At 42.2% G+C, this 16324-nt stretch overlaps 1 protein-coding gene across 2 annotated transcripts; it reads left to right on the plus strand.

Moving 5' to 3' along the window:
• The first annotated feature begins 1895 nt into the window (after positions 1–1895).
• On the plus strand, positions 1896–15973 carry LOC114783752 (kinesin-1 heavy chain-like). 2 transcript variants are annotated; one of them, XM_028969261.1, is made up of 26 exons: positions 1896–2364; positions 6081–6168; positions 6373–6446; positions 6522–6626; positions 6704–6752; positions 7283–7338; positions 7423–7510; positions 7686–7810; positions 7914–8018; positions 8320–8465; positions 8633–8781; positions 9444–9634; positions 10451–10519; positions 10605–10811; positions 10929–11072; positions 11162–11353; positions 11448–11565; positions 11644–11699; positions 12137–12246; positions 12441–12542; positions 12964–13024; positions 13126–13197; positions 13281–13385; positions 13472–13688; positions 13772–13907; positions 14193–15973. In XM_028969261.1, the coding sequence occupies exons 1-26, from the start codon at positions 2239–2241 to the stop codon at positions 14200–14202; spliced, it is 2901 nt and encodes a 966-aa protein (XP_028825094.1). In that variant the 5' UTR covers positions 1896–2238; the 3' UTR covers positions 14203–15973. The 2 variants fall into 2 exon arrangements, with proteins under 2 accessions (XP_028825094.1, XP_028825095.1); XM_028969262.1 differs by having other exon boundaries at positions 1897–2364; positions 11165–11353.
• Positions 15974–16324: the final 351 nt, after the last annotated feature.

The raw sequence follows: 16324 nt of genomic DNA on the forward strand, positions 1-16324 counted from the left end.
AAGGATGCTTCAGAGCACCATCTTTACATCATGTTAGATTGAAAAATATCTAAAGCTGTTAATGTCCTAATGTCCACATATATATATGAACTTTAGGAATACACACATAGACACGTGTGCTGTGATGTGTACCACAATGACAGCCACTTTCACTTTATATTTGCCAATGTGTTTCTGCAGCTTCGATTTGATCTGAATCTACCCTGTAGATATAAGTAGGTTGTTTCCCGGCCCCTGTTTCCCAGTCTCATCACGGTCAGTTGACTAGTCTTGACTAATGTACACCACCTACTGGCAAAGGCAGTACGTGCTTTGACAACAACAAAAGCATCAATCATTATCACAATCAGATTTCTTTCCTTTGTGCCATTTCCTTCCTGTAACTAATTTTTCTTTTTATGTTTGTCTCTCCATGTGCAGTGTTTTGAACTGCTGTAGATTGGATATGGATATGATGTAGGATTATCACAAAAAGTATATTAATTTTCTTAATCACAGTAGGTGGTGAATAATAGGCCGACTCTGTAGCTCAACAAATTCTCTGATGTGTCTTTGAGATTAGAAGACAATTAAAAGCCTATTCCTACCCTTCACTTGGTTGAGGTTTCGACTACTACTAATATAAAGATATTATAATCTCAGTTACGTACGTTTATGTGTAAAAGTTTTAGCCAGCAACTCTGAAATTGTCCAGGCATTCACAAGAACTCTTGTACACACATTGTATGCAGTCCAAATCTGTACGAGGAAACAAGTGTTTTTCACTCTATTTCTGATAATGGTGGGGCACCACAGCCACAAAAACTTCAGCATCATAATGGGCACGTACACCATGACACTGGACAACTCTTTGGACTATTTCTCTTATTGGCCAAACTATCAAAAACCTGCACTGACAGTATTTGCAGGCTCACTCTACCCTGGAAGGGGGTCCCTCTCTGTATCACTCCTTCCCAAGGTTTCTTCCTTTCTGTTTTTCCTGTTTCCTGTTTTTTTGTGTGTGGAGGTTTTCCTTGTGTGGAGAAGGGTCAAGTGTGGGGGGTGTCAACTGTAGGGCCTGTCAAAGCCAATTGAGACATAGTGTATGTGATTTGGGGCTATATAAGAAATAAATGTTGTTGTTTTTGTTGATTATCTAAAACTGTAAAACACAATAAAATGATTTGTATTTATGGTTGGGGTACTAGTGAACCAGAACTGATTACTTCACTGATGGTAACATGAATTAATGATCTCCTATGGGCAAAAGTGTACATTATTGTATTGGTACTCAAACCGACTTTTTTTGCCTCTTTCTCTAGGCACACAATGTGACTGTTTGATCAAATATTGATTTTCTTTTTTTTTTTTTTTAATTCATGTTTGACATGCGTTTCTTGGTTCCAGTCCCAAATCCAGGTAAACAGGGAGGGTTGCAGCAGGAAGGGCATCAGGAAGGGAGAAGCTGAAAGGAGATAACATTCATGCTTGACACAGGGGCTTTTGTTACTTTTAACAAAATTGCCTGCAGCTTAGATAAACAGTGGTTTTGTTTTTTATTGGTGCCAAAGGCTTTTGCACAGTACTGTACATAAGAGCGTACTTATTCTAATGCAGGCTATTGCATGTCGACATGGGTGTGTGTGATATGTGGACTATGGAATGAGGATTCCGATCCCAGGACCCAGTGCTGTCCCATCCACTGTCCTTTATATGAGGGGACGCTCGCCATTTGTCTCCTGTCCCTGCCCTGAATGCGCGGGTGAGTCTCCAGCAGCTGCCACAACTCCAGCATTCCATCGCTGTGCGGTTACATCTGTCTGAAAGATGAGGTCATGGCCAGTGGGGACTATATAACCTCCCCTGTAGCGGCAGCAGCATCACTTCATCGGTGGGGACCAAGGTCCCGCGTTGTCGTTTTCGTAAATAATTTCAGTCCTCTAACAATCCCAACACAGAACAAGGGTGTGGGCTGTGCACGCGTTCGAAACGCCGGGGCGTCCGACGCATCCCGAATGCGGAGGCTGACGTCATCGCGCACGTGAAGGCGCAGCCGTTCGGTCGGGATCCGCGAGCCGAGCCGAGGACAGGCGGAGGGTCCTTGGCGTTTTCCTCGGAGGGGGCCGGTTCGTACGGAGCTGCCGCTCTGCCATACGGCCTCTGGTTGTGCCGGAGAAGGTACCGGGGGCGGGCGGAGGACACCGAGCGCGGAAGGGTGCGGCGTGAGCGGGGCTGGTGAGGCGCGAGCTCGCGGTGAAGATGGCGGACGCGGCGGAGTGCACCATCCGAGTGATGTGCCGCTTCAGGCCGCTGAACAGCTCCGAGGTGATGCGGGGGGACCAGTACATCCCCAAATTCCAGGGGGAGGACAGCGTGATCATCGGGGTAGGTACCCGGGGCCGGGTGGGGGCAGGGTGGCCGTGTTTACCCGCGGACATGACCGCTTTATATAACAGATCATCGGAACTCGATTTGTTATCGATACCGATCGATCGGAGCGAACCGGCCCCGCGACGGACTAGTATTATTGGGACCGGCAGCCGGTACGGTCGGCCGGGAAGAACATGTTGGTCTGCTAGGACCGTGTGGGGCTTTGTTGGGGTGGCTAATGCTAACAGAGCCGCTAATGCTAACACTGCAGCTGCTCTCAACTACATACATACATTATATATACACGCATATGTGTGTGCGCGCATGCATGTACACATGCTTATAAACGCACATATGAACGTACACATTCACCTCATCCACATAATGTATCCTCATCATCCACATGTATCCTGGGGGGGGTTAATTCATTCGTTTATTTTTTAGGTAGCGACATTCGCTTCAGTTGCCATGCAAGACTGACTGGTAATATCAATTGTGTCATTATATTGGGCTAAGGAGAAGCAACATTGCTGGTCATTCATTCATTCATTCATTCGATGATTCGGTCTTTTTATTTGTTGCTCCCAGGTTGTTGCAACCAGGTTGCTTGCGTATGTTTCACAATCAAATCTGTAAAAGTTTATTTGTTGTGTAGACCCCAGCTGCATCCATCTCCTCACCCTTTTTTTATCTGATCGATGTCTGTTCCTGCATTTTTTTTATTGTGCCTATTGTTGGCTCCTGAGCTTGTCCGGGTCTTTGTTGCTATTCAATGTTACATTGAAATGAGAAGTGAATACCTTTGGTCAATATTTGATAGAGTAGTCTAAAGAATAAATTTTTTTTTTTTTTGTTTTGTTTTTTTTGTTAACTATGATTACTCGTCATTCTGTTAAAAGAATACATTTGACATGTAGTAGTATTAGAGGTGTGAACCTTCACTGGTCTCATGATTCGATTACGATTATTGATACATCCCCATAAATTTTCTGCATGGTCACATGATGTGTTCAAATACAAGAGTTAAGGTCTCCTTCACCTGTGTGGACGCCTTGATTTGCTACAATGAGCAGAAAGAACACTCGCCCACTTTGATTCTATTGGTCAAGGAAAAAATACGTCACGGCGTGCAGCAGTCAACAAATTTCAACTTTTGAGCACGGTGGGAGACCCTCCTACCCCAGATTGGCTCAGCACACTGATCAGGCCGCCACACTCACTAACGGCACTACTTTTTAACAAGAATCACCAAGCAACGGCATTATAATTTAATCGATTATGTTCTGCACTGCATCGATGCAGAATTGTCTGGATCGCGATGCATTGATTTATACACTCAATTTCAACACCCCGAGTAAGAATGTAACTAGCCCAAGGTTGAACACATGGTACAGTGGTCACGCTATGTTATAATAAAAAGAAGGATTTGGCATAGGCATACATATGGTTTAACATTTAAGCATGGTCTTACAAGCCCTCGATGTTCGGAAACACTGTCACTTGACCGATCTTGTCCTCTTGAGCTCTCGTACTAACAGGTGTGGCCAGCATAGTGCTATATAAACAGTTTCCTTTTTGTGGCCTCTGGTCACGTGTGTGAAACATCGTCAGGTGATTCACTTGACCTCAGGATCCTGTATTTAGCTGCGCCCTGCAGTGGAAGGAACATCTCTGGTATTTTGGCCGTGTTGAAATGACAGACGTAGTCTAGGTGGAGAAGGCTCCCAGAAGTATTATTTCTACATTCCAGATGGATGCCTTTGGACCATGTCCTGTTATTTAAACAGAAAAAATGCTTGATGTATAGTTGCCAAATAATAATAATAGGCCAAAAAAATGGTATGTCTAATTTCTCAATAATATGTATAATTCTGTATTTGTGTTGTTTGTTTTCCATGATTTAGTGATGTGTTGTGATATAATTATCAATGGCCGTCTCCAGTAACTGTCAGTGCTGAAATCCAGCCCTCCTCCTTCATTTTGAAAGCTCTGGCCCTTTTCTGGTGTGTGTGGTCGGGATGCTCAGCTGTAACAGGATTCCTCTCCCCTTTGTATTTCACTCCATTTCTCCTTTAACAGAGCTCATCTCTAGCCAGACCCATGGGAACGTCGTGTGCCAGTCTCGGTGTGAGGAGGGAAGACGGAGCTCCCTTTACAGGGTTTCACCTCCTCCCTATTTCTTTAGTTTTTAATCGAATAGGGGAGATGGATAAAATGATAAACTCTTTCCACACCTATAGCTCGTGTCTGAATGAGTTTTGAATTCTTGAATACACGCCCAGGCACGGCTGGATTAGGTGACCGACTGTTGGCTCGAATGTGGGAAGCCCGTTTCTTCCGGCCATAAAATGGAATTATGTGTATGTGTGTTTTGGTGTTGTGCTGTTGCATCGGAGATAAAGAGAGACACACAAAAGTTGCTGTAGGCGTGTCTACTATGAATTATTAATAAATAATAATTCTTCTCCATCGACCTTTCACCTTCTCATCTTTTAGCTGCAGCCATCACATTTACCTGTGCTAGGTTTAATATTTTAGAAGCCAGTGTATTTCCCACTGGAAGCTCCTAGAGAGAGAGAGAGAGAGAGAGAGAGCACGGAGAAAGTGTATGTCTGTCACCATGGAGACTCCGGAGAGGATTTTTGGAATAAATGCCTTTTTTTTTTTTCCCCCCTTTGACAGAGACTGCTGCTATTAAGTAGCTTAGCATTCGGTGTACCTAAAGAGGAGATTAGCTGGTGTAATCCAAAGATATACCATACTGGCTGCATAAGTGCTTCTCCTTCACAAGTAATACAACGTCTCTGTAGGCCTGCTTTACTAAAAGGTCGGAGAGCTTTAAATTCACACAAGCTAGTTGCATATTAGGATTAGTGATCATGATCACCGGTGACACAGTCACAATAACAGTGATATATACAATGCAGTTGAAAAGTATATGGGTGGGCCCCTACAAGGCATTTGTAATAAGTGACTAAAAGTGTTCAGTTTCATATTAGAAGTAGAATTTAATTAAAATGCAATATGTTTTTGGAGCAATAGGTGAAAATAGCCTATTCAGATGTTTTCTGATGCAAACCTCAATATACTGTTTCCAAATTGCACCATCTCAATAATGCATCACTAGAGGAGGTATATTAGTCTATTGCAGTCGGGCTTGTAGTCAAGTTCTATCGTTTTTGTCTGGCTTGGGTCAGTCTATAGTATTATTTTCATATTATTTTCGCATGATTCACTGCTTGTAAGGATGTTTTGGTGAGTGTTTCACGTTGTACGTTTGTTTTATTTAATGTTAGTTTAATGGAAGGATCGTTCAATTTGTAAATCTCGGCCACCGTTGTCAGGTGATGTATTTTCATTATCACGAGAGAGATGGTGAGGAGGTGAAACGGAGACAAGCATCTGGCAATTACATTTAAAACCTGAACATTTCCTTTTACGATTAGTCCAGCACTAGTGGCCGGGCTTTACCAGTTACAGCTCTAATATACCCTGCAGTGTAAAACAAGGAGAATAAGAACATGCTATACGAACATTGCAAATAAAAGTTTAATTAATCATTTTATTCTTTCTTTATGACTGCGGGAAGGAATTGGGGGTCCTGTCTTATCCTGGATACAGGCGGGGGGGGGGGGGCGCGCTTAAGGGCTAAAAAGGTTGGGAACCACTGGTCTATAAAAAAAAAAAAAAAAAAAAAAAGTGCCACAACAATGCCCTCTTCATGTTCCCAGGGGAAGCCATACGCCTTTGACCGTGTCTTCCAGTCCAACACTTCCCAGGAGCAGGTGTATAATGACTGTGCCCAGAAGATTGTCAAAGGTAAACAATTCAAACTATTAATCCAGGGGCAATAAACCACATGGCAGTGGACAGATTGGGATTATTAATGGTACAGTTCTTTGGTAAAAGGGGTGATATCTTACTGTTTGTGATATGTTCATGGGTTGTTGTACAAATAGGGATTTCATTAATATGTAGAAATGGTGGAGAATGACCATGACAGGAGTGTTGTCTCCTACACAGATGTGCTGGAAGGATACAATGGCACGATCTTTGCCTACGGCCAGACTTCTTCTGGCAAAACCCACACCATGGAAGTAAGAAGTTTTACATTAAGTTTTTTTGTTTATGAAGTGACCTACATATCTGTTTTAACTGGCGCTTTTTTTTAGGGTAGCCTCCATGACCCTGATGGAATGGGAATCATCCCCAGGATAGTGCAGGACATATTCAACTACATCTACTCTATGGATGAGAACCTGGAATTTCATATCAAGGTACATGTTTTTTTTTTTTTTGTAATATGTTGGCATGTAACACTGTATTTCTCAACCGGCTCTCCTACCTTCTGCAGGTGTCTTATTTTGAAATCTACCTGGACAAGATCAGAGATCTTTTGGATGGTGGGTGCTTTTTTTTTTTTCTTTCCAAATATGTGCATTGTGAAGGGTTCTCTGCATAGTGTGCATTTTTTCAGAAGCGCTCTTATTTAAACCGGCAAAAGATCTGCCTGGTGAAGGATTTCAATTTGGACTTCGCTTATCAAGATTTAAGTGAGGGATGATCCACACTGGGGCCTGTATTAAAACCATAATGCAAAGGCACAGAACCACCTGACATAGAATTTAGTGGAATATCCCAGTTATACCACATGGATGCTGAGTGTCCGTCTCGCGTTTTGTGAGATTGTCTTCCAAAGGCAGTGCTTGAGCATCAACTCAAAGCAGTGTTTACTCAAGACTGCACTATTCGTTCTCCAAAGACCTGTAATGCATAACTATCAGCCAATCAGGATCAAGTATGTTCTAAAATTAAAAACATTTGAATAACATTATATTAATTGCCTTTTAGCTATTAATGTTATTGTTGCTAATATTACACACCTCTAATTTTCTTTACTCTCTATTTAAACTCATGTTTTCTCTGTTTACAGTGTCAAAAACAAACCTGTCCGTGCATGAGGATAAGAACAGGGTCCCATATGTCAAAGTAAGAAACAGGAAATTACAATGTCCAGCCGACCAGTTCAGGACAAGTTTGAGGTTTTAACTGTCCCTCACTCTCTGTCTACAGGGTTGCACTGAGCGATTTGTCTGCAGTCCTGAGGAGGTGATGGACACTATTGATGAGGGCAAATCCAATAGACATGTGGCTGTGACAAGTGAGGACTTTCCCAACACGCCCTATCTACAGCATTTGACATGTTGTGGTGTTAGGATGTTTGTCTATCTTTTTTTTTTTTTTTTTTTTTTTTTAATAACCATTATCTTAATCATTGTAAATGTGTTCTCTGTATATGGATTTTAACATTTGTGTGTTTCTGATGTTTGAAACAGACATGAATGAACACAGCTCTCGGAGTCACAGTATCTTCCAGATTAACGTGAAGCAGGAGAATACCCAGACAGAGCAGAAACTTAGTGGCAAGCTGTACCTGGTGGATCTGGCGGGTAGCGAGAAGGTCATAATCTCCCCCCTCTTATTACTGCTCTAATGTGGTCCTTTAAATATTATTTAAATCACTAAGGTCCTTTTTTTGTGTGTTATTTATTTTCCTACTTCAGGTCAGTAAGACTGGAGCAGAGGGTGCGGTTCTGGATGAAGCGAAGAACATTAACAAATCTCTGTCTGCACTGGGCAATGTCATCTCTGCTCTGGCAGAGGGATCGGTAGGCTGTGTGTGTGTGTGTGTGTGTGTGTGTGTGTGTGTGTGTGAGTGAGAAAACTGATATAGACATGCTGCTATTCATTCTTGAATAAATTTCAATACTCTTATTATAGTGTGTGTGTGTGGTCATCAGAGGCCCATACAAAAATACAAATGCATGAAATTTCAGAGAAAGGGATCCGATTTGATTATCCTTAAGAAGATGGTTATTAAGTTTACAGTAGCAAATATTTATTAAATGTATTATCAATATGGTACCATGCAGTTTTGTTAACAAAAATTCCCTATACCCCCTCCCCCAGACTTATGTACCCTATAGGGACAGTAAAATGACTCGGATCCTTCAGGACTCATTGGGTGGAAACTGCAGAACGACCATAGTCATCTGCTGCTCCCCGTCCTCCTTCAACGAGGCTGAGACCAAGTCCACTCTCATGTTTGGACAGAGGTGGGAGCACACTGGCTTTTGTACATGCCTTTATACACTAACAGTATTTTTTTAAGGGATATATATTTATTAACATTGCAGTAATTTTTAACTCAGGATTTTACAATTAATAATATTCTTTGTCATCATTCCTGCAAATGTTTTTTTTTTTGTGTACATGCTTGCAGAGCAAAGACTATTAAGAACACTGTGAGCGTGAATGTGGAGCTGACTGCAGAACAGTGGAAGAAGAAATACGAGAAAGAAAAGGAGAAGAACAAGACGCTGCGGAACACCATCACATGGCTGGAGAATGAGTTGAACCGCTGGAGGAACGGTGAGATGGACAGAGATGCGGCGGACACCTTAATACACTTAACACACCAATGCATATGTAAACACACACTGAAATACTAGGGAAATGGGAACACCATTGCACACATGGTACCAGAAACAATAGAATCACAGTTCAAGTAATGCTGCATTTTTAATTTTAAGATTATTTATTAGATGTTATTGATTTAAAAGTAAAGCAAAATGCTTAGGTGTATGAATGACACATATGGTTATTTTTTTCTGACAACTCACCTTCCAGCGTACCCCCGGGTTTTTTAGATTAAATTTAATACTTTAAGACCAACGTCGCAACGTTGATCAAATCGAATCATAAAAATAACATTATTTAACGATATGAGGCCTGCAGTCTTCAAAGATCTTCTGCAATCTCTCAACTAAACATGTCAACACTGTAAACTGTCAAATAACATGACAAAAACACAATGATGCACAAAATGCACTTTCTTTGCTTTCAGATTGTGCAAACAGTTCAAGGATTATGGTCATTTAAAAAAAAAAAAAAAAACCTGTCTACTAAACCTGTTCACTAGAGCTGCCACTGGATTCACTGCCATGAAAACACTACACTGTACAATGATTCTAAATGTAATTTCTTTTAAATGACTGGGGGGGTCTTTTTTTGTGATTTTCTGTGTTTCACAGGTGAGAGTGTTCCAGCTGAGGAGCAGTTTGATAAGGAGAAGGCAAATGAGGCTCTTTCTCTGGATAACAGCACCATTGGGGAGAAAATTGCCTCCACCCCCAACCTGCCCTCGGCCGGCCGGCTCACTGACGTGGAGAAGGATAAATGCGAGGCTGAACTCTCCAAACTCTACAAGCAACTGGATGACAAGGTACACAAACAAACCCTATAGAAGGTTGCATGTCATCGTGCGTTTTAACATAAAAGATTTCCCAGCATGCTCAGCACCATGGTACGTTTACAAGAAGTTATTGGTTAAAAGTGATCTGCTAATGTTTCAGCCACACTTGGAATGTGAAGGACATTGACTAGGTGAAAGCTCTTACATCAGCACTGGGATTTTTGAGTATAAAGGGCTGATCTTTTTCTTTTGTCTTTATGTTCCTGTTGGTAAGCTACATCCTGTATGCTCGAAATAGTCCAATTTATTCACACATGAGTTGACTGCCTTGAAGGGCCACACACGTTTTATTTTGGCTGTAGCGCACTTGCTTATTTGAGTGGGAGTCGAAGCCAGATTTATAAAGAGACTGGTGTTTACTGTCTTCCATACACAGTTCAGTGAACAATGCATTTCATAATGCAAATGTTGGTGATATGATTGGAGAATACTGAACAATTTTTGGAGCATGTAAATGTGTTCACGTGACCACATCTCGCATAACTGTTTGTGCACATGCGGTTTTTATTTGTATTTTTTCTCCTGACCTGCTTTGGATAGTGTCACTGTACCATTGATATCGTTAATATCCCATTTTTTAAAGCACATAATATTATTATTATGGTATTTTATGGAACAGCCCTAATACAAACACAGTTTTTTTTGTGCAAAATACATATGAATGTCTTTCAGACTGGAATTTGGGATAGTTATATTTCAGCCGTTTTAATACAATTATAATTTTTTTTTTTATGATCTCAAGTTTTATTTTTTCTTCCCCTGTTTGTCTCGATCATTGCAATTAAGGATGATGAGATTAACGTCCAGTCTCAGTTGGCTGAGAAACTCAAGCAGCAGATGCTGGAGCAGGAAGAGGTATGAAAATTGAAAATAATATACCTTATAGCTTTTATGTGCGTGCTATAGAACAGGAGTTTGTTTACGCTTCACTTTTCTGCAGCTGCTGGCATCATCACGACGTGACCACGACAACCTACAGGCAGAGCTGACCCGCCTGCAGATGGAGAACGAGGCGTCTAAAGAGGAGGTGAAGGAGGTGCTGCAGGCCCTGGAGGAGCTTGCTGTCAACTATGACCAGAAGAGCCAGGAGGTGGAGGACAAGACCAAAGACTTTGAGACACTGAGTGAGGAGCTTAACCAAAAATCGGTGAGAACCTCGGCTATAAAAATAAATAAATAAATAAATAGATAGATAGATAGATAAAAGTTCATGTTTCCATTCTTGTGTGTGATCTCTGGTTTTGTTTTTGTCTTGTTTTTTTAGACTGTGCTGGCCTCCATCGACTCTGAGCTGCAGAGGTTGAAGGAAATGACCAGCCACCAGAGGAAACGGGTGACCGAGATGATGTCATCACTGCTGAAAGACCTGGCAGAGATTGGTATTGTCGTGGGCAGCAACGATATCAAGGTGCAACCAGAAACACACCGTACAATCTCGCAAATGACATCCAACGGATATTCGCGTTCATTAACCATGTTCTGCTCCACCCGGGCCAGCAGCAGCATGAAGGTAGCGGCGTGATGGACGAGGAGTTCACAGTGGCGCGACTCTACATCAGCAAGCTGAAGAGCGAAGTCAAGTCGCTGGTGAAGCGCAGCAAGCAGCTGGAGAACACGCAGAGTGACAGCAACAAGAAGATGGACGAGAACGAGAAAGAGCTGGCGGCGTGCCAGCTCCGCATCTCTCAGGTAGCCCCGCCCACTGCTCACAACAGGGTTTTTTTTTTTTTTTTTTTTTTTCCCCCCCTCTCCTCTCTTCTCACGCCCCGTCTCTCTCCTACAGTATGAGGCCAAGATTAAGTCGCTGTCTGAGTACCTGCAGAATGTTGAGCAGAAGAAGCGGCAGCTGGAGGAGTTGGTGGACTCCCTAAATGAGGAGATGGTGAAGCTCAGTGCTCAAGGTACATACACACAGACATACAGTGGCTTCCAGATGCAACACGTCAAATAATTATTCTTGGTTGATGTGTTCTCCACAGAGAAAGTTCATGCCATGGAGAAAGAGAATGAAATTCAGACAGCCAATGAGGTGAAGGTAACGTACCTGATAAACGCTCCCCTCAGTTGTTTCTACTAGATTCTACTTCCCATTTATTAAACGGTAATTACGATGTGCTTAACTGAGACATTTTGCTCAAAAGAGAGGGAACAAAATACAAGCTCTCCAAATCTTTAATAGGTAATCAAAACTGGTTAGTTAACCATTCTATAGCAAAGGATGTGCCAATGGGGGTTCAGCAATCACTTTCACTAGGGGTTTTGCCCTACGCCACAATTCAGCAGCATCTGGGGTGTCATTTGAAACAGTTTCCAACAAGTAAATATAACAACTGCTCAGAATGACAAATTTGCAATAGCGCTTATACACACAGTCCTCTTTGATTTTCTTCTCTTTCTTAGACAACCATAGCTGTCCTATCCTATATTAAACATCTTGGGTGCAATGTAATCCAACTGTGTGTGTCTGTGTAGGAGGCTGTGGAAAAACAGATCCAGAGTCACAGGGAGGCTCATCAGAAACAGATCAGCAGCCTGAGAGATGAACTGGACAAGAAGGAGAAACTAATCACTGAAATGCAGGAGTAAGATACACACACACACACTTCTGTATGTGTGCTTCTTTCACTGTCTCTCTCGTGTGTGTGTGTGTGTGTGTGTGTGTGTGTGTGTGTGTGTGTGTGTGTGTGTGTGTGTGTGTGTGTATATATATATATATATATATATATATATATATATATATATAAACCCCTCTCTGTCTGTTTTTTCATGTTTCCAGCCTGAACCAGAAGATTATGTTGGAACAGGAGCGTTTGAGGGTGGAGCATGAGAAACTCAAATCCACAGACCAAGAGAAGAGTCGGAAGCTGCATGACCTCACGTACGTAGACTGTACACACAGAACAGGGTTGCCTATGTAACATATTAACTAAACTACAGTGGCCCAGAAGGGTCAACACAAATCAAGAACCACAACATGAATGCAAAAGCCAGAACGGAAGTTACAAGGCTTGTTACTGTGAGCAAGTGAAGTGCAGGTATTTATGCCTGTCATAATCCTCAATGTTTTTCACTGTGATGTGTTTATGTAAGGGATAATGGACGCTGCATTCATATATTAAATAATACCTGCAATATACAATGTTTTAACGCATTGTCTGTTATATCCGTTGTGCATTACCTCCATTTTGGCTATTGTATTTGTGTTTGTTGTATTCTTTTGCAATGTGGTGACCCTTCTGAGCCACCATATAAAACTGATCATTTTAAGTTTAAAAAAAATGACCTGTTTGTGCATGTAGGGTGATGCAGGACAGACGGGAGCAGGCCAGACAGGATCTGAAGGGACTGGAGGAGACAGTGGTGAGTTAGTCCACGTTTCAGACATGTTTGTTTATGTGCGGTTCTATGAATTATATACATAAGCATATTTGTATCCCATCGTATATCTGTGTGTTTGTCAGGCTAAGGAATTGCAGACGCTGCACAACCTGAGGAAACTGTTTGTGCAGGACCTGGCCACTAGAGTGAAGAAGGTGTGTGGAACTGTAAAAACATTTGAAATCGAAAGAGGGGTGCAGTCACGGTCTCTAATTTAAAAGTCTGTGTATGTGTGTAGAGTGCTGAGATGGACTCCGATGACACAGGGGGCAGTGCTGCCCAGAAGCAGAAAATCTCTTTCCTGGAGAACAACTTGGAGCAGCTCACCAAGGTCCACAAGCAGGTATGTAGAAATTTGGAAAGACACACACACAAACACAGACTGTTAAGGCCAACCAGTCTTATTTCGGTCTGTCTTTCTATGTCCAGCTCGTGCGGGATAACGCAGACCTGCGCTGTGAACTGCCGAAGCTGGAGAAGCGCTTGAGGGCGACGGCGGAAAGAGTGAAGGCGCTGGAGACGGCGCTGAAGGAGGCAAAGGAGAATGCGGCGCGCGACCGCAAACGCTACCAGCAGGAGGTGGACCGCATCAAAGAGGCAGTCAGGGCCAAGAACATGGCCCGCCGGGGCCACTCCGCACAGATCGGTAAATGTTTACAAGTGCACGTGCACACACTGACTACAATGTGCCTGGTGATCATGCACTCACTCTCTCCGTCCCGGGCACAGCCAAACCCATCCGGCCTGGCCAGCCCCATGTGGCTTCTCCCACACACCCCAACATCGGGCGCTCCGGAGCAGGCCTCTTTCAGAACAACCAGTCAGCAGTCATCCGTGGAGGAGGCGGGGCCAAGCAGGACAAGAAGTACGATTTTTTTTTTTTTTTAATTTTCCCCCACTTGCATTCATTTCTATTAAATTCATATTTATTAGTGCATTAGTCTTTAGTTCAAAATGTTAAACCTTTGCATGTGCTATATTAATTAATTCAATATTTAGAACATACAAGCAGAAAAAGATGTCAAACCTTTTTTGTTTTTGTATTTTTTTTATTCATTAATTAAATTACATATTTGTTTGTTTCGCGATTCACTAGTACTTGCATATTGTAAAAAATACAGTCTCACATTTTGTCTCATTTTCTCTGAAGCTCTAGCTGAAGAAACAAAGACTTCTACCCTGGGCTGGATTTCTCTGCAGCATCGACAGCGGTGACCCCCATCTATAAATACTGATGATATATATATGTGTGTGTGATGCATACATACATATATATGTGTGTGTGTGTATGTATGTATGTATGAAATTTATCTGTGATGTACAGATCAGCCATCTACCCTTATTTAAGATCACTGAAAACACAGTCAAAGGACAGGAAGTGCGGATGAAATTATTAGAAAACAGTGCAATGTAGACGTGGTATGGTGGAGAGGTGTGAATAATTTTGTACAGTATGTAAGTAAACTACTCGTCTCACCCATTTCACCTGTACTTCACCGATGTTGATTGTCAAAGAACAAAAAAAAAATCTAGTAGATTCATCTCATCAGTATAAATAATTCTGTACAGTGTGTGTAGAGAGGACAGTGGGGTTGGAAGGGTCACGATAAGCACTAGCCACACTGCAAACATGACCGTTGGCACTGGATCGTACCACGTTTTGGGCCGGCGGGTGGGGAAAGTGTAACCATCCACGACACTCGCTGTGACGAGACTGAATGTGTTCCACAGGGCAGCATGGCCACTGCTTTTGGCAACCTACAGTGCAGAATTTTTTTTTTTTTGACACTACTGTACAGTCACCTGCCTCACCTCCCAGTTATCACTAGGGCTGTGCTGCTGGGCTGTGGGAAGGGATCGTGGAATGCTTATGTGCTGACGAAACGCAACATTCGCCACCCCTCACGTTTAATTCTTTTACGTTTTTGAGTGTCTCATGGGTTCTTTTAGAAAGTGTTCATTCAAAGGCGGTTGGGTCTTGTGGTCATCGCAGGAATTTGACCTTTTCCATGCACAGTAATTAGTAAACTCATCGTTTAAAGCCTGACCCCAAGTGGCAGGGACGTGTTAAGCGCTGTTTGGCCGATGTGTCTACTGTAAGACAGAAAACGGATGATGTTTCCAGACTTGTCTCGGACTAATGTGGTTCTTTTTCCTCCCATCTTCAGGCTTTAGCTGAGATTTTGAACAAGAGATAATGCCTCCATGTGGCACAGATCAATAGCATCTCTCCTCCGCCATCTCATCCAGAGCTGTAAATATAGAGCCATGTAAGAAGCCTGTTTTATCATGCGTGAACACTGTTACTTGTTTGAAGGTTACAGAGCAGACGTGCACTGGTTTTAATTTTTAACCTGCAGAAGTCAAACCCATTCAGATGGGTTTTTAAAAGCGGTGCAGTCGCAATTTACCCGTTCATTAATAGAGATTCTAGGTGGTTTGAAATCATTTTGAAGAATCATGATACTCTCTGGGTTTTTTTTTAATTTTTTTTTTTATTATTTAATGGATCCATGAACCAGTTACATGCTGGGTAGGGATGTTGGATGAACGCTCAATGAAGTTTAAATCTCTACACCCCCCCTCTCTCTTTTTGTGTAGGTTTGGCCATTTACTGGTGCTGTGCATTAGACCATTATTTATTATACTGATTTACTGTAGGCAGAAATTTTTTAATTTTATTTTATTTTAGCCATCACATGTTTTTAGGTTTATACTCTTTTCGGTCACACAACACTGTTTGCCCCCACATCGCCTGCCCCTTTTCTCCATTTTGTACTGCGGTTAAAGATGATTGTGCGCGAGTGTGTATGTGCGCTCGTCAAATAAATGTAAATGTGGTTGTTAATTCTGCAAGTCACGGAGGCGAAGAGATGAGAAGGCTTTGCTTTTGAACTCAGTAAAACAGATTAAAGAAATGTTGCTGTGGTGTGTCTGTCCTTTTTAATTCACTTGCATGATCATGACTCTCTGAATGGGGGGGAAAGTCACGTGTTTGTGATTTAGAAATTAAAAAAATACAATTATATCACAGTAAAGTAGTGTGTGTGTGTGTGTATATGTTACTATAGTGGTGCAGTGGTGGCCTAGCGGTTAAGGAAGTGGCCCATAATCAGAAGGTTGCCAGTTCGAATCCCGAGGTGCCACTGAGCAAAGCACTGTCCCCACTCAAGGCTGCTCACTAAGGGTGATTGTTAAAAGCAGAGGACACATTTCACAAAAAAAAGAAAGAAGATGAACATAACAGTGAGGAATTCAATCAAAATGTGCTTCAACGAAGTA

The sequence above is a fragment of the Denticeps clupeoides genome, chromosome 2, assembly GCF_900700375.1.
Source record: "Denticeps clupeoides chromosome 2, fDenClu1.1, whole genome shotgun sequence".
Classification (NCBI taxonomy): Eukaryota; Metazoa; Chordata; class Actinopteri; order Clupeiformes; family Denticipitidae; genus Denticeps; species Denticeps clupeoides.

What these genes read in the sequence shown, in the direction of transcription:
- LOC114783752 (XM_028969261.1), top strand. Translation starts at nt 2,239, where the DNA reads ATGGCGGACGCGGCGGAGTGCACCATCCGAGTGATGTGCCGCTTCAGG. An exon ending in ACAGGGTCCCATATGTCAAA is followed by an intron (nt 7,339 to 7,422) that starts GTAAGAAACAGG and finishes CTCTGTCTACAG; the next exon opens with GGTTGCACTGAGCGATTTGT. An exon ending in AGGGACTGGAGGAGACAGTG is followed by an intron (nt 13,025 to 13,125) that starts GTGAGTTAGTCC and finishes TGTGTTTGTCAG; the next exon opens with GCTAAGGAATTGCAGACGCT.